At 35.7% G+C, this 19,325-nt stretch overlaps 1 protein-coding gene across 1 annotated transcript in view; it reads left to right on the forward strand.

The window, feature by feature from the left end:
- The window catches only part of LOC145665725 (uncharacterized), a 38,650-nt gene extending 19,767 nt beyond the window's left edge, over positions 1 to 18,883 (forward strand). The window contains exons 4-5 of the mRNA XM_081732870.1: positions 12,928 to 13,035; positions 18,543 to 18,883. Coding sequence (XP_081588996.1) covers positions 12,928 to 13,035; positions 18,543 to 18,696 — 262 coding nt within the window. The 3' untranslated portion in view covers positions 18,697 to 18,883. The remainder of the gene's footprint in view (positions 1 to 12,927; positions 13,036 to 18,542) is intronic.
- Positions 18,884 to 19,325: the final 442 nt, after the last annotated feature.

Raw genomic sequence — 19,325 nt, forward strand, 5'->3', positions numbered from 1 at the left:
CACGTGAACTTAGCAGGACCACTTTATTTTTCGGTTTTTTCGAATTTGATACCGGTAAAAACGAAACGTTTTACGGTACAATCCGGTACAAACGCAGTACAACGATTCGTACAGAAAAGTCATCAAATTGGTAGAAATTTATCAGTGGTCCTGCTATGTTCACGAGAACTTAGCAGGAGCACTTATTTAATTTTCTCGAATTTGAGACCGGTACAAACGAAAATTTTACGGTACAATCCGGTAAAAACGCAGAACAAACGATTCGTACAGAAAAATCTTCAGATTTATAGAACTTTGTATTCTGGTCCTGCTAGGTTCACGTGAACTTAGCAGGACCACTTTATTTTTGTATTTTTTCGACTTTGAGACCGGAACATACGAAAATTTTTACGGTACAAACCGGTACAAATGCAGTACAAACGTATGGTATGCAAATATTTATAATTTTCAAAAGTGGTCCTGCTAAGTTCACACTCGTCAATTGGCGATGCATACCGTTACCCTTTCAACCACACTGGTGTATGGCAAAAGCGGGTATGCGTGGAATTTTGTGTTGTGAATGACCTTTGTTTGGAGAAAGAAAATCTCAGTTCCGTGTCCGGCTTATCGCTGCATAGAGAAATTTAAAAGTGAAAATGATTACGTTTCTCGCTTAAATTATATATAGGCTCTAGATATTGGAAAATTATTTATATACAAAAGTATTTTATGTGTAAAATCAAGGCCTTTGTCGTGGCTTACTTACTGGTTTTCCTCGAACTCAACAACCTTGCTCAACTGCCTTAGAAGCTAAAGTTCGTATTTTAATCATATGAGGAGAGGTTTATAATTCTCTAGAACACTTCGAAGCAAATGGTAACTTATCTACTGAAGATTAGTGACAGTCAGAGGCGTACACAGGAAATCAGTGCTAGAACCCCTGAAATCCCGACTTTATTCTAAATTTACTTTAATTTTAGGAGTAATTTTACAGATTTTAATATAATTTATCCTCATATTAAATTTAGACCTCCCGAAAAGGTTTGGATCTCCCAAAATGTATTCATGTGTACGTTCGTGGCGACGGTAGCTACATTAAGCTCATAGGAAGTGTAAGAAATGCCAGTAGTTGAATGTATGGTTACAGAAAGGAATAAGTATGTTTAATACAAACATCGTTGTTTATTATTAATTAAAGGAATTCGTACATTTTTAAATATCGCACAAAATAATACGACGCATCCATGCACCATAGTTTAATGTTTGCTATCATTTTCTATTTTACTCCAGTTAATCTAGATAAGAACAAGAAGTAAACAAGGTTTTGTAAGTAAAATATGTCCATGCATTAATCGTGCTGCATAAAATAATACGCACTAAAACGTGTTTCAAACAGCTTCTTTGATACATGCATTATTTATGGATGATTGATTAATTGGAGTTCAACGTTTTTTTTTTTTTTTTTTTTTTTTTTAGCTCCGTGGCTATATGAGATAAGACCACTTGCTACAGTGGAATCCAAACCACTACTCAGGTCTGTATTAGAGACAAGTACTCCCCCATCCATTGAAGCCGTTATTTCATTCAGATCTCCCTCTTTGCTAAATGGTTAACCTATGCGTCTTTGGTGCAGGCGATCCGAGTTCAATTTCTGGTAAGAGTTCGTGTGATTAGAATTCCACGTTAAGCTGTAGGTCCACATCTCATATAGGCTTCCTGCTGACACGAACGCTAAACTAAATCCAATCGTAACCAAACTCCTCAGCCACTCGACTTCAAGGTTGAATATAATCAAATGCAAAGGATGCTTTAATGCATTGTTCTATCTTGTCACAAGTTTCCAGTGTATTAATTCTTGATTTTTCTAAAGAAACCTGTCATTGGAGCAAAAGAGTGTTTATAGATTTGTTTCATGTCTGTTAACAATAATGATACAGACATTAATTTCTTTCGAGTGACCTTGGAACCTAATAAACAATTACGAATCACTCATTTATTTAAACGATATTGTGAAAAGGAATAATCCTAAACAGTGATGATTTCAGGGATGGACCTACGGGTATATTTTGCCACCGGAGGATAGAAATTCCCCGGGGTATTTCTCAGTTCAGGCTCAACCACGTTACCAGTATTTTCGCAGTACTAATTTCATCCACTGTTTATTTCGAAAAATGAAAATGAAATCTTTGAGTTTTACGTCCCACACTTATGGCGGTTTGGCTAAAGGAGACGGTGATGATGCGTGATGAATGAAATGGTGGAATGAAGAAAGTGGGAGGAAACGGGAGAACCCCGAGAAAACCCACGCACACGGTGTTTGTCCACCATAAAGTTCACTTGGCGGAGCTGGAATCGAACCCGGGACCCCAAGCACCAGAGGTGAACGCTCTACCACTAAGCCACCGCGGCCCCTGTTTATTTCGAGTTCCCCTCTGATTGAAAACCTTCTCAAATCATCGCTGATTCTATGTGCTAAAGAAAGAAAAAATCATAATCCTCCTTCGATCGAGATCTAAATACAAAAATATAATTAATGGTTTGAAAAACATCAGCAATCAAACTTATTAAACTTATTGTATTGTATTGTATTGTATTTATTTCTTCCTTTTTTCATACATTTAGCACTGTATTGCAATGCATATGAAGTGGACACGTCATTTATATATAAACACAAAAGTAAAAAGAACAATAATAATGAAAATTACACACACTAGGTTAATAATTAAACATTACACCTTACATCTTATCCATTACATTTTTCATGATATTATTAAAAATAAAGTAAGAGTAATTATTACTTGCAGTGTATGTAGAAATCCTTGAACATATATCAAATGCTAAAAACAAGCAACGACAGTGGCTACTGTAGATTATTGTAATAATCAAACTTATTTTATACTCTAAGTGGCCATATAGTTGATAGTGTTTCCTGAAAACCATATACAAGGTGTCCCAGCAGGAAGGGGCAATATTTTGGGAAATGGTAGTATAGGTGATTGTAAGCAAAAAAGTTCATATGAACATTTGTCCTAATCTCAACGGTTTGAGAGCTGCAGGTTGTGAACCTCTTTTGACTTTGTATTGCGTATTGCTCATCCTGTTGTTATTCTATAGAGGTGAAATATATCGGATTTGAAAGACGACGGGATTGCCTTTCCAACCGTTGCAACGGTATTCAACATGTGGCAGTGGAATCTTTGGAAGGTAAGATACTGAGGGAAATTTGGGAAAGTTAATGTTATTTAAAGAAATTGGATGGTAACACTGATTCCCAAATATCCCTCAGTAACTTCTCTTTCAAAGACAGCACTGTCGCTTGTTGCATACCGTTGGAAAGGCCATTCCACAGCCTTTCAAATCTGCTATGTTGATATGTTTAAGGAAGTTCTAGTCAGAAATCTTGTTTGAATCTTCACTTGATAACATCGTTTACACATTGGAACAAATAGCAGGCGACTGCTTTTTACCATACATGTGGAGAACAAGTGACTGTTGACAGTAGCAGAGCTAAGTAAAGGATCATAAGACCTTACTTATTACATAGTAATTTACAACGATTATATAAGATCACTGGTTCTTTTTAAATTATATTTGAGCCATTAAATAATATACACTCCGTCCCTTTATTGATTCCATTTATTTAGGCCTATATCTTGTTTGTCCTGACAACGACGTTCCAAAGACTTATTATTTTTGAACATTTGAATATCTTTATATATATTGACAATCATATTATATAAAACATTTCTTTCTCTTCTTCTGATAGTAAAATCAGCCAGCCTAGTACATATTTAGAAACTCTTATTACCCAAAATTACAAATATACAATGTACTGTTGTATATTATGGCGCCCGACGGACTTTTCTTTTTATTCATTAACTTCATAAAAAGAAAAAGAATTCTGGACCGTTTACATATACATGTTAATCATTCGAGTTTTCGAATGCACCTCGTATACTTAAAAATTACAATTCATACAATTATACATATATATTATACTTAATTTTATCACAATATTATTATCATATTTATTTTAAATTTTATCATCATCTTCATTCATTTATACATTTCAACGACGATAAGGCACATTCGAGATTTGATTTACAAGTTATTTGATTCTTTTCGGGGCCATAACATGCTTGTTACAACCCAACCATTATCTATTTGGGCAACATGAAGAAGGTTTTGAAAAATATGTATGTAATATTCATATAGTTGTTCTTAGAACACAAAAATGATCGGATATATTTATATTATTAGCATACAGTATAATTCGAATGTAACAAGAACACAAAAATAAGAATTGTTTAAAATACAAATTCCTTATAGAAAACACAAGTTGTTAAATTCAATATATACCCTAGCATTACAAAGATGCTTTTAAATATACTTCAATAACATGGAACACGAATAATGTGATTGATAATGCAAATATCAAAGAAAACACATAACATTAAGGCATTTGGCCATATTAAGAATCAATTTGATATGTCCCTTCAGACGCCTCTACATTAGGTTGTTACATGACCAATGAATTTGTTTGGGTTGCATCGAAAGTCACAAACCGGAATAGAGTCTTGCGCGTTATTTACATCTACAGTTCTTAGTTTCTTACGGTGAGAATTTTCGTCATCTATGGGATTTCTATGAAATCTCCATTGAACGTGATTAGATCTAATGCTTACATGCTTCTTAGGCGAACGTAATCGTACTATACTAGGATTAGGTCGATTAGGTCACACAATCACTACCACTTAGAGATGCAAAAAAGACGGCTTTTTTGAATCGATGGTTTTTTGCACATAAAAAGCCGGCTTTTTTGGGGAAAAATCGAGAATTTTGGAAATTTCGGCTTTTTTCATTTTCATGATTTTTCTGTTTAAATAGGTTTCTTATAGTATACTCTAAAGTTAAATAAGATTCCATGACTTACATGCCATATTTCGCTCTGAAACTCACCATCATGATGGATGGAGCACATGGTTTATGAATTAAAGTAAACATAAAGTATGTAGTGTTTGAGGGCAATTTTAGAAGCTATTTAACTTTATTTTAACTTCTGAATTATCGACATTTTTTCTTCTCTAGATCATTTCTTTTTAGTCATCCGTTTCACTTCTTAGAGCTTAGTACTCTAGCTTCTAGCACAGAGCTTAGTACTCTAGCTTCTAGCACATAATTAAAATTTTATGTTTTTCAATATATCCATCACAGCGTACGTTTTTCAATATATCTGTCAGAACGTACTTCCTCATTTCCGTTATATTGTAGCTGTGCAATGATTTAATAATCTTCCGGATACAACCTTAAATACTATTTGATAGAAATAATCAGTATTGGATTTAGAAAAATGTTTGGGAGATTTTTTTTCTGAATAATGTTTGGTTTTTCTAAAAATTCCTAACTTTTATTTAAAAGTAGCTTAAGTTTATGAGTACAGGCATAACAAATATTTCGTTTCGTTTGTATATTCAGCTATAATCTTCCATATACAACCTTGAAGTATCATTTTATACTGACAATCAGTGGCGGATTTAGAAAAGTATTTTGGGAGGGGCTTTTCTTATTAAGGCTTAGTTTTCTAAAAATTCCTAATTTTTTATTTGAGGACAGCTTGAAGTTTATGAGTAAAGGCAAAGCTAATATTTAGTTTGTTTTAGAAATTTCGTAATTTCGGGGTAGAGGCTTCAATCCAAAAGACATCCCCACCCGAACCCTCTTCGCAAATCCATCACTGCTGGTAATTAGTAATAACAAAGATTTAAAAACGATTAGAAAGGAAGTCGGCCAGGACTCACAGTACACGCACTATCTCTACATTCACAGATGAAATTAAGAAAAACTTTTGTCAAAATGGTCGAATGCGGGGTTGAATCCCAGACTTCACGATAGAAGCGCAAAAGCTAACTACTCACTCATGTTTGTTGTGTAGTTGTGCTTAACTCAAATGTATTCTCTCTCTCTCCTTCTCTATGGCCACAAAAGCTCTCCATTCACTTCTGTCCTTATCCAATTCAATCCATTTTCTACTCTGTATTCCTATTTCTGCTAGATCCATCTTAATATTGTCCTCCCATCTGCGTCTAGGTTTTCCTAATGGGCGTTTCCCGATTGGATTTAAGCGTTCCTACTTTCGTCCATTCTGGCTACATGACCTGCCCACCTGAGCCTCCTAGACTTGATGACTCTAACGATGTTTGGTAAACCGTATAAATTATGTAGTCCCTCCTTATGAAGTTTCCGCCATTCTCCATTCCCGTTCCTCCTGGGTCCAAATATTTCTCTCAGAATTTTATTCTCAAATAATTTCAGTCTGCGTTCTTTTTACAGCGTAAGCGACCATGTTTCACAATCATAAAGCATAACAGGCATGATTATCATTTTATATATTTTAAGCTTTAAATTACTTGACAGAATTCATGACGAATTCAGAAAATATTTTGAATTGAATAATAACAAGAATTTCCTAATTTCAGTCGACATTTAATTTCTTTGTGGGTATGATTTTGGTCTGGTAATACTGATCCAAGATATTTGAAAGTATCCACTGTGTCGAAAGTATTAATTGATATTTTAACGCATTCATAATTTGCCATATTTCGATCCTTGTCAACTTCCTTGTATTTAGATTTCTCTGCATTTACTTATGTCCTTGCAAGCGTTTAATAAGGCCTCTGCATTTCTTTCGATTGTTCTCCTATCAGATTTACATCATCAACATACACCATAACCTAGTGAATACCATTCAGCTCTATGCCCTGGTTCCTATCTTTGATTTTTCTTGTGGCTCCGGAACAAAACTGAATAATAACGGCGATAACGTATATCCTTGTTTCAGGCCAATCTCGACGTGGAAGCTCGCATTTTCCTACTCGGACTTTATTCTGGGATTCATTTAAACACTTAATAAATCTAGCTTTTTCGGTATTCCAAATTTTGTAAGAATGTTGTACAGCATTTCCCTCCTAACCCAGTTGTAAGCCTTTCTAAAATCAATAAACAGTTGATGTACTGGATAATATATTCCCATTTCTTTTCAAGTATTTATCGAGTGGTAAATATCTGGTCGATTTCAACTAAATCCAAACTGATAATCTTCAATAATTTCATCTGCGTATGGGTCAATCTTATTAATAGAATGTTAAGAGAAATGCCTCGATAATTATTCCAATCAATTTTGTCGTCTTTCTTGTGAATGGGAACAGTGATTGATTCTCCCACTCTTTTTAAATGTATTCCATAGTTTTTCTTTTTTGTAAAAAAAATAAATAAAAATAAAAAAGTTTCGTAACGATATGTTGAAATTTCTTGTTAAAAATTCAGAAACCTTGAGGACTGGGTAAACCGTGATGGTGGTTATATATTCTACAGCCTAGGAAACCATACACTCAGATGAACCGTCTATTACGTATATGATCCATGAACAGAAAATTCGATACTTTCCCGATTCTGAACAATCTTAAGGAACAGTCAGTGCATTACATAATTTGGGGCTTTACCGATTTTGCAGATCCGAAGTACCTGATAGATGGTAACATATGTCATCAATCAGTGAAAAATTTGTTCGAAATATTCATACAATGTATATAAAAGTTAAAACTTAACTGAAAAATTTCAAGATTGCACAGAGCCACCCGAAACGAAGCTCTTGTGCAGATTTCTCTCATATTTTACTTTATTTTGCTTCAGAAAGAGGGTGTGTTTATGTTTTGAAGTAAAAATACTACATACAATTTTGCTAGTTATTTGTGTATCAGTTTTTTAAGTACTTATTGTATATAAGAGATTAAAATATTATTACATATATTGGTTAATCCTTTGGAATTCATAATGTAAATATATTAAGAATTTTTAAAAATCTTTTTGAAATTCATGGTTTACTTTCGAGGTTTCATATTAATATCTGCATCAACCACTAATTAAATGTGTTTTTTGGTGTAGAGAAGCGAAACAAAGTCTGCTTTATCAGTTTAAAGCAAAATTTTCAAAAAAGCCCAAAAAGTTTCCAAGCAAAAAAGCGAAGCAGAAAAAAACGAGTTTTTTTTTTTTTTTTCAAAAAAATCCGTATTTTTCCGAGCCCTTGCATCTCTACTACCACTATTACTACCAGGATTAAGTTCATTTATATCACCGGTAAAATTAGGCTCATTCTCATTTGTTTTACTGACGTCGAGATATCGTGTCTCTTAATATATCTGTACCTATTCTTTCCACAATGCTCACGGTACTTTGTCCTACCACAGCTTTTGTTTCTTCTGTGATTATGTTCAGTTGTATCACCGGTACAAATGAATTTAACATCTTCCTGCACATTGGGATCACACTTCAATCGCACATGAATATATCGAAGTTGGTCTCGATTAATGTTAGTTTGATTGAAGCTAGCAATGTATTGTATCACTGATGGATTTTCAAAACTTTGCAACATCACACCTGGATGACTGAAATTAACGCACTGCATTACATTCTGCGAAGACACCATCAGACCGTTCGCCAACATTATTCTGGTCTTTTCGTTGAATACTCAGTTCAACGCCTCCAATTCAGTTGAACAACCACTACAAGCATTGGTGGTAACGCACGATTTCCTTCTGAATTTCACAAATATTGGAATCAACTTTCTTCCTGCTACATGAAGCAATGTCGTATACATATCACCCAACGGTTCTATTACCATTACCTCATTTCCAGCATCACTATCATGTAGAATATATCGTGAATACAAACGATCAATAGCTTTCATGAGACGAAAATGATCATAACCTCTCACACGTTGATACATATCAAAATCTTCATTATACACAACATCAGTAGGACAATTAAAAACATTTGAACGAAGAAAAATCTTAGGATAACCTGATCCAATCGGTACGGCAGTACGCTTATACAAACATTCATCTAATTTCATACAAACATTCAAATCATAATGTCATATTTCTTTGTCGATGCCGACTTTGGATCCGCAGAAGGTTCAGGTTCACTTAACGTATTCCTGCTGACTGACGATGAAGTTTCGGGAACTGACAAATCTTCTTTAATCTGATTGGTATGTTCCTTTACCGTTGTCTCAAATTTGGCAGCAATTTGTTGGTTCATTTGTTGCAGTTGCTGTTGTAAGCCAACATTACGATGTTGCAATTGATCTAATCTCCCTTCAAAGTGTTGACCTTGCTGATTTACCTTTTGATCCAACTTTTCCAATTGCTGGTTCACCCTAGCAAACTGTTCCGCTTGGTCCTGAGCCTGCCTAGCAAATTGTTCAGCTTGGTCCTGAGCCTGTTCCTTGATCTGTCTTGATAGCTCTTCACTACATCGAGCTTGGTCTTGAGCCTGTTCCTTGATTTGTCTTGATAACTCCTCGCTACATCGAGCTTGGTCCTGAGCCTGTTCCTTAAGTTGCCGTGATATCTCTTTTAAAAGTTTCAATCTGTTGTCGGATTAATTTGTTCCACTATCAGTAACATTCATCTAAAAAAAAAAAAAAAAAAAAGTACAATTAACATATGACTCAATCAGATCGCTTTTTACTAAACTTCGAAAACGATATTACTACTTTTCCTTTCCAATCTCGGGTTTTCGGCACCATATACAACGATTATATAAGATCACTGGTTCTTTTTAAATTATATTTGAGCCATTAAATAATATACACTCCGTCCCTTTATTGATTCCATTTATTTATATCTTATTTGTCCTGACAACGACGTTCCAAAGACTTATTATTTTTGAGCATTTGAATATCTTTATATATATTGACAATCATATTATTTAAAACATTTCTTTCTCTTCTTCTGATAGTAAAATCAGCCAGCCTAGTACATATTTAGAAAATCTTATCGCCCAAAATTACAAATATACAATGTACTGTTGTAAATTCTTGACATTGAGAAGTGACTGATAACATAGAAAATTAAAAGGTTTCTCCTGATTGTAGGCAATTACTGAGGTTGATCCATTTATATTGTGCAACTGTACCGCATATGCACAACCCATTGCTGTGAGATTGCCACGAGGCAATTAACAGGATGTCGTTAGTCATGCAATGTAGTCGAGGGTACTTCGCTGCCGCCGAAACTGGACTGATTCTGAGAGGAGTTCATTATGACCTTTCAGACGGTAAGTTCCGCGTTGCGCACCATGGAAATATATAAATTGCGTCATTTTCATGTAATCGTATTACACAGAAGTATGCGGCACAGAAAGCCTTGCATGAAAGACTAAGACCAAGACCAGAAATCCCGATGCAAGAATAAGACTGAGACCAAAGGGTGCAAGACCAAGACCAAGACCATACGTGGAAGATCAAGACCAAGACGAAGAGTCTTGCATAAGTACTAGTACTACTTCAATTTTTTATAGTATGTAGAAAAGGGAAAATCATTTAATCTTTCACTTGAATTTCTTGGTTTCAGTAAAAATGCCGCTGGAGTGAATTTGTTCCCAGTAGTTTATGAAATCCCTGTGAATCGAGCTGGTTCTGTAGCATATACTGTAGCTACAGTATGTCGTTTCCTGAATCGGTTGTTCGCGTTTTCTATAGTTATTACTTATTTTCAAGACACAGGGTCATTTTAATCAAAGCTTGTTGCATACAAAGAAATGTGTCATTGGTGCTGGATTATGATGCATTCCTGCGTTTTTAAACGACGAGGATTACTTACCTGGAAATCAGACACTATTCTACAGATGTGTGGAGTAAACTTAAACCTTTGACCTTTGAGCTGGTAAAGTTTGTCTGCACGTCCTCTGATAAATATAGCAAAAGAAGGATTTATTTTTCACCTTTTAGTTGCTTTGCCTCAGGTAGTCTGCTGACGAAAAGCCACAAACGTCCAGTGGCAGAAATTTGCAAAATAAAAAGCGCAAGTGGCTAGCGAAAAAAGTAAATTTCATGCGTACTTTGAAGTTGTTACAGGAAGTAGGGAGTATCCCTATGGGTTATGCAAACTATGCAAAAATCAAAGAATAAAGTGGCAATAAAAATGAAAAACAGAAACACTTCAGGACTGAAAAACATCTTTATCAGTGCATAAGAAAGATGCGCAGGAACTATTTCCATTAAAGCAGCAGAATACTCGAAATATTGCAGATTCCTTTAAACCTGGTTTGATTATAATCAATATTATTTTAATTTTTCTCTCCTTTTTTGCCAATATTGCTAAACATATCATCATCATCAACATCATAGCTATTCTGCCATTATTAGCAGGCCACTTGTTGCAACTGAGAAGCTTCGATGTACTGTGGTACTCAGCTAGTCTCTTCGCCTTGGCATAGCAATTTTCTGTTTTAATACTTTCCTTCAACTACAGTCTCCTTCGACTCTCCCTCTGTTTCCTCCCACCATACCCTCTTGCACGTCCCTCGTAATACGCTTCCTGCTCATCCAATGTCCCAACCAGTTCCTCTTCCTCCTCTTAATTATATCTAAAATTCCTTTTTGTCCCGTACTGCTACTATTTCTAACACCTTCTCATTCGTTTTCCGTTCAACCCATCTAATTCTCTCCTTTTTTCTCCACGCCTACGTTTCGAAAGCCTCCGATTTTTTAATTGCTTTTCCGTAATGTTCATGTTTCTACCCTACAGAGTACATATTGTAATCAGTAAAACCAAATCTCAATATTTAATTGGAAGTTTGTTCTACACAGAGATTAGCTAATTGAGGTTGAAAAAAATCTGACTCCCTTAGAGTGTAAAAATTGTTTTGCAATTCATGGTATTTTAGTAATCTGTGCCGTCTTGATTTTCTTTCATGCCTCTCATGGGTAGGCTCCCCAGTTTGGGAACCAGTGGAGTATTGGATCTGTTAAAAATCTAAAAATATTACGTAACGTTGTGATTTATCTCATAAGTAGTGAAGCGTGGGCACCCATTGAAAAAATAAATGTCATTCATCTCCTATGTTGTACACTATCATCATTCTTACACGAAGGTAAACTATGTTACATTTAGAAATATCATTGTATTTCCGTTACTATTGGCGCATTGTATAATTTATTATGCTTTATTACCAGGATAAAATTTACCTATGAAAAGCATAAGATTTCTCAAAAGCAAGACTTGCAAGACTTTTGCAAGCAAGACCAAGACTGGATGTGCAAGACCAAGACTAAGACTGGATGTGCAAGAGAAAGACCAAGACCAAGACCTCCCGAGTCTGTAGTCACCAAGAGCAAAGCATATTCTTTCGCCACTGCGAAGAGAGTTTCCGGATCCATAATTATTGCCTGTTTCTCATACAGGGATAAACTGTGTCTCCCAAAAGTGGAGCGAAAACTCAAAATCAATGGTGCATACTACCAGATGTTCTGACTGAAATGCACCAGTATGAAATCCCAGCATTGTATGAAATCCCGTGGACAAGACGTGAACCAGATTGAACTGTACGAAGATAAAGTATCCCGCCATATGGTGAAAACATCGCTGGAATTCTATCGTCGTATGGAACATGAAATTTGTCAATTCTTTTCTCTAACATTCCTGTCAAGAGTCCAGATGCCAGCCAAATAGACTATTGTGCTTTCGGACTAATCAAGCGGTACTTGTCTTGTCGTCGAGTCTGCACCGCCTCCTGACTGCGGAAAGCCTGTGAAGATTAGTTGCTTGCAATTTCCATGGTCCAGTTAAAAAACAGTCTTTTGCAATACATCTCCTTTAGTCCACTCGGCATATGCGTGCGACATAAAACTCAAAGCTTTTTCCCCTGCAATAGAAACTTCGATGCCGAGCAATAGTCAGTAGAGGTAGTCTGCAGATCGAACAACAACTGGTGGTGGAAACGTGGTATTTCCTAGGTAAGTGGCACATTCAAATTCGGTTCAATATAAATGATTCAACCTCCATACTTAATTTCTGTCGCTATACTATTTATATTGCTAATATATAAAATAAGTTATTTGGTAGATTTGAATATATTAAAATATTAATAAAAGAATGTATCTTCCAGGCATGGTTTAAGTGGTAGAAGTTGTGTTCTGCGTTTGATTTGTGAAATACATGAAAGCCCCATTCTTCACAATGGACTCATAGGAGAAATATTACACTTAATATTCACGTAAGTAAAATAAAGTTTTTTATGACATCAATTTTACAAAAATAAGTCATAAGTCCTGCAATATTTCCTCAACTCAAACATCAGGCGCGTGTATATGCCGTGATCAATCGTAAGTACAAGGTCAAACTGACCCAAGAGATGGAGGCCTAAGCAGGCTCGTTAAAACGGGGGCAACCACTCAATCGGAATCTTCAGTCAGTGTTTAGTAGTGGGGGGTACCGGAACCCAGTCATTTCAAATTGATGTAAAAGTTTATATTTTGGCTTCATATTAGAGTGTTGACTCCAAATGACAATTTCAGTCTGAGTGGACAATGATCATCACTCGGGGGCCTCCCTGGATATAGGGGTTTACGGCCCCCTTTTCGCAAAAGACAAAAAATTAGATATTCTTGTAGCTTTCGAATTTTTTGCCTATTTTAAAGACATTTTTGGCTTCATATTAAAGTTTTGGCTCCAAATGATAATTTCAGTCTGAGTGGACAATGATCATTCCTCGGGGGGGCTCTCTGGGTATAGAGGTCTACGCCCCCTTTTCAGAAAATACAAAAAAAATAGATATTCTTGTAGCTTTCGAATTTTTCGTCTATTTTAAAGACATTTTTGTCTTCATATTGAAGTTTTGGCTGCAAATGACGATTTCAGTTCGAGAGGACAATGATCATCCTTCGGGAAGCGGGGATCTCTGGGTGTAGGGGCTACGACACCCCTTTCGGAAAAGGCAAAATATTGATATTCTTGTAGCTTTCGATTTTTTCATCTATTTTTGGCTTCATATTAAAGTTTTGTCTCCGAATGACTATTCAAAAGGCAGCTACACGAGCAATAATTACACATGGTATAGACATAGTAGCGAAAATTACACACTATCTTAACCTTCACCAAACATCAGTGTTGGTTGTGGACCAACCTCTATTCGCCCTTGCAAAACAAGTGCAATGGACTTTTCTTGAAATATTTGGTGAGGATAAGTTTACTGTCATGGTAGGAGGGTTCCACATTGAAATGGTTTTGTGGGCAACCATGGGAGACTTGTTAAGGGGTTCTAGACGGGTTGAAACTCTTGCACAGACAGCAGTAACAATATTAGAGGCCGAAGCCGCATCCTTTCTGCGAAAAAAAATGAAATGAAATCTTTGAGTTTTACGTCCCACGTTTATACCGGTTAGGCTAAAGGAGACGGTGATGATGAGTGATGAATGAAATGGTGGAATGAAGAAAGTGGGAGGAAACGGGAGAACTCCGAGAAAACCCACGCACACGGTGTTTGTCCACCACAAAGTTACTTTGGTGGGGACTAGGATCGAACCCGGGGCCCCAAGCACCAGAGGTGAACGCTCTACCACTGAGCCACCGCGGCCCATTCCTTTCTGCGAGCAAGTGATCCCATGCATATACGGTGTGCCCACCAAGTAACTGTCGCAGATTAATTTTGAAGAAGGCTTATGAGAACCATGAAGGTAACACTACCATGGAGTAGCAGTTTGCTGATGTTTCTAGAGAAAAGCAAACAATACATTCTGGCTACTTGTTCATAAGTACGAATTACTTTATACTCATGTTCATAAGGTCACACCGAGAACGAAAGTTGGATCTAATGATTGCCACCTTGAGATAACTGGTTCCTCTCTTCTTTGCCCTAGATTCATCACAAGTACGCCCCTTGGATTCCTGTCTTTATTAGAGACTTGGAATCTCTGCCACCATCAACTGAGGAAGAGTTTCGTAGAGGAAATTGGGTTATACCGTATCCAGAAGCAACCGTCGGTTTTCTTCAATTCCCATTGATCAAGAACACAAACAGGCGAATAAGGAAGTTAAAGGAGTAGATAGAATCATAGGTATTGCATGAAGCCTGACAATGCTGGAACGCTGGATTCTGACAGGACCGGAAATTTGTCGCATTCTACATGATTTCACCTCTGGAAGCAGCAGGAACGATGAAGAAGAGCTGCGTCATCACGAAGAAGAACTTGCATATCAGAGTCGTTTCCAGTCATGTAACTGACCTAGTAGAAACCATAATTAACACAGGAAACTCCTTCGAGGAACCCACTACAGATCTGGTATCGTTAAACAATCGTGTGTGACTCGGCACCTTACCAGCAGAATCTACCCGTGTGTTGAATAGGATAGAGCAAGAGCAGTATTTCAAGTTTGAGGAGGAAGTTCTCCATAAGAAAGAGAGGTCCTTCAAGGCTTCTATTAGGAAAAATAATCTGCTACTTTTCCATGACCGAAACGTACTACAGCGAAACCTGCATCTATAAGGAAACTAGAGCAATATCAGAACGACCTGTATGGACAGGTATTTATTTCACTGGAAGTTCGCGGGGGCAACTTGGAATATGTTTTTCGCCATGAACTTGTTTCATATCCACCAGTACTTTCCACTGAGGTACGTTCTTCACGAAAGGTACTACAAGGAAGAAAAGAGGTAACGGCACTGGACAGCGTGTGTGCGGTTCCGCAAATGTTCCAGGGAATTGGCATGTTTTCTTTCACATTCTGATGACAAGACTGAGCCGATTTCATATCTTTCAGGAAAACTGATGGAAGTACAGATGCCGGAAAGCAAATGTATATACGTAACAGCAGGCGAGAATGTACACCATGTAGGAAGTGGCATTGACATGGTAGAATGCAATCATGAGGAGGCAGATTCGCGCATTGTCATGCATGCTCTTCATTCCCTTCAGACACCTTCAGTGGGATTGGTTTACACATTCTCATTCCACCAATTGTTTCATAATTCTTAACGTTCATTAATCATCCGTTTTCATAAGCTTAAAGACCATATGTGCGAAACGTTCAAGATTTCATTTCAATCCAGTTCTTCTTCTAAGAGTTTATAATGTACTGTGACGAAGTAGATTAATCAAATACCTCTTTCTCTCCTTTCGAATTCTAACAGGGTTGTACGTTGGAACAATTTACTATGATGTATATGTAGTTAAAGACGTGAAGAATTCGTTTCAACGATAACATCGAAAACTTGGAAAGGGCAAAGTAAAATATATAGATATACCTGAATATATAATAGAGGGCAGTTTTTGGTGTTTTTAAATCGCAAAATAATGCGAATTTGGTACTTTTTTTAAAAAATAACACCGAAATACACTGCATAAAGAGATAGATTGGCGAAATCGCCATGTTGGCCATTAATACTAATAAAATAACACAAGTTTACTTTTCAACAAAATGTGATTCACAGAAGGGCCACCAATCGTGTTATTTTTAGACCAGTTGGTTAGTGAAAATATGCCCCTGAGATTTTGCTACTTATGCTCTTGAAGCAATATCTTTGCCCACTTTTAGTGTTGATTCTGAAAGACATTTCTCAGAATACAACTCCGTAGTTATGGTTAAGAGGCAAAACCTTAAGAAAATGTGGATATATTGACAATTTTGTCCTTTGAAAAATAAGAAACTATAAATTCACCATGTGTGTTGATATGAATTGTGTTTTAAATAAGTATTTTTCTTTAAGTGAAGAAAATGTTAAGAAACACTGCAGTGTGGTTTTTAGCCGATTATATATTCAAATTATACATTAAATAAATCCAAGTTTAGGAGGAATATCCAGCCATTTTTTCTCAGATACTAAGTCCAAAAATATAATTTATTCTTTTAAATTTAAGATGTCAAAATTTAAAACTATTTGTTTAATTTTAAAATTATATTTTAATTTAATTAACTTTCACAGATCACATTCTTTACGTTTACAATATACTTGCGTTTCAAAACCATTACAAAATAAAGCAAATAACGCCGATTTGCTTGTATTAAATCGCGAAAGATAACACTGATTTTGGGTAAAAATAACACCGATTTCAGGGACAAAATAAAACGCAAACTTCACGTCCCTATTTATAGTCGTTGAAATATTTTCATTTGATTACTGTATATTTTTCTTTTGAACATTTCATAAAATACCCGAGGAATATTTTAAGGTTACCTTTGAACCACTCCTTCATCACATCCAATTGTTCATTAATGGAATCTACGACTGAGGATAATGAGCATTTACTGTTACCTAACTTTTTTTTTCAACTTATGGCAGTTCTTGCTTTCTTCTCGATAAATTTTAGGCTTGTCAATGCACCTGAAAAGAAGCATTTCTATACCTAAGGTGGATTATAGTTTTGCTTTCTCTAGGTGTCAAAAATCACCTCCCAAATATTATCGATGTTATGTAGAAACTCTCTGTATAGTTTCGTCATTTGCAGATATCACCCAACTTCTTTCGTACAAGTCATAACCTTGGAGTGTTAAAATGAATATTTCACTTGTTTATTTCATAGCATGTTGATGTTTAGTGAAGGTTAACTTCCGAAGCATCTTTCTAGAGTAATTTCAACATTACTGATATACTCTGAATATGATTCATCCCTTATTCCCACATTAGAATTAGTAAAATTTCCACCTATATGCACCACTGTCATTTCTAAGGTTGTCTCCGAGTTAACATTGTGGGCAACAAAGATTTGTGTCTATATAAATTTAAGTATACTTGCTAAGATATTAACTTAAAATTGTCAACTTAAAAACTATGCATCTTCTAACGTTCTCTGAAAGAATGTATGAACATACTCATGAATTCTAAAAATCGTGTTTCCGGAAAGTGTCTGGACATCATAAGAATTTTACAGTGGGAGAATTGCAGTTCAGTTTTGTGTCCAGAGAATGTCTCAATCGGATCGTTGGCACATTTTGTAACAAATTACGAGTATTAATACTTTGTTTCTATAGATTCTAAGTTGGCATAAACTATAAGAGAAAAGCCGTGTTTGTTCGACATTTTCGTAAAATAAATAAAAAGAAAGAAAGAAAAGAAAAGAAAATGTTGTTTACATTTAATTTTGTAATGTAGTTTATACACACTTCTTAAATTCAGGCAAACTTTCAAGACATTTAAAAATTTCCTGGAGATTGCGACAAAGATGTGATTTTTCAGCCCTGTCAGCTTCAAGGGTTATATTCCAACATTTGGTAGACAATATTGCCAGAAACTAGACAAACCATCAGTTGGTATGAACTGTAGTTACTGACTAAACAAATTTACGATATTGCGTGTGACACTGTTCGACATAACTTATAAAACGTCAACGGCTCCGAGACAAATTCATGGTAAATTTCTAATCTGTGATGCAGGTAAATGTATTTTATATAGTATTAATTATCATTTTTCTTCTTTTTCTTTTACTTTCTTACTTTTCGTTATTAATTTCTCGAAATTATTAAGTGAAGCTTTCAGGCCAAAGAACTATTTTCTCTTCGTGCGGTACATTTGATGGACAAATAAAACTTCAGAATGTTGCACGCCTTATGACGTGCTGACATGCTGCTTGCTACATTCCTATTCTCCTTTACTTTGTGCTGAAGCTACAAATCCTACTCTAGCAATCAATAGAAACCACCTTAAATTAAACAAGTTAAAATCAATTCAATATGATTTTTGTGTAAGTTTCATAAGACTTTAAATTTCTTTGTATCTTGTTGTTTCAGGCCAATCACAATGATCCAGACTCATAATCTCCCAGAATTGGATGAAGAACATTTGCTTGCGCAGGAAGCAGGATCTAATGGAGAGGACTGCAAATCAAAGTATTCAACATGTACTCTAGGACTTCTAGATTACATTTCTTTTCTGAAAAACTGAGATTTTTAAAGAGTCATCATTGTGAATGAATTATGTGCAATATTCGATTTATGAAAAACGTATTTCGATTTTGAGCGAAGTAAACACTGGACTTAAATTCTGAGCTGAATTATTCATGCTATAATGTGACTATACTCTGCAATCAAAGAAGAAATTGATGAATAACATGCTATCTTAAAGTAAAACACTTGAAGCTAAGAAGGGAGTCTCTGCTTTTCGATTAATCATGTAATTAGTAGTCCATATGTCCTATAACGATGTTATCGCCTTTACATTAGCGTCTACGAGAGCTGTTTTGAATTTACTACCTCTCCCTTCAGTTATCACCTTGCCCCTCATATCCATCGTAGTACGTAACACACTTCCCAAACGTTCCACCTGTTAGGAAGTAAAATTAGCAGAAAAGCTAGTTAATGATTATTTAATCATAAGTGTTCTTATGGAGATCATGAGTAGGTATTGAGGGGTTGTGATGCTAATTAAGTATAATGTAAATTAGGATAGTTAGTTTGTTCTGTGTGTTGACCCTAATACTTCGTTAAGTCCAATACCATCACATGCCTTTGAATTCTCTTCAACATGTGAAGATCCAAAGCGGCCGTTAAAATGCACATCATCTGGTAGGGACT

The sequence above is a fragment of the Thermobia domestica genome, chromosome 12 (genome assembly GCF_964235325.1).
Source record: "Thermobia domestica chromosome 12, izTheDome1.hap1.1, whole genome shotgun sequence".
Taxonomy (NCBI): domain Eukaryota; kingdom Metazoa; phylum Arthropoda; class Insecta; order Zygentoma; family Lepismatidae; genus Thermobia; species Thermobia domestica.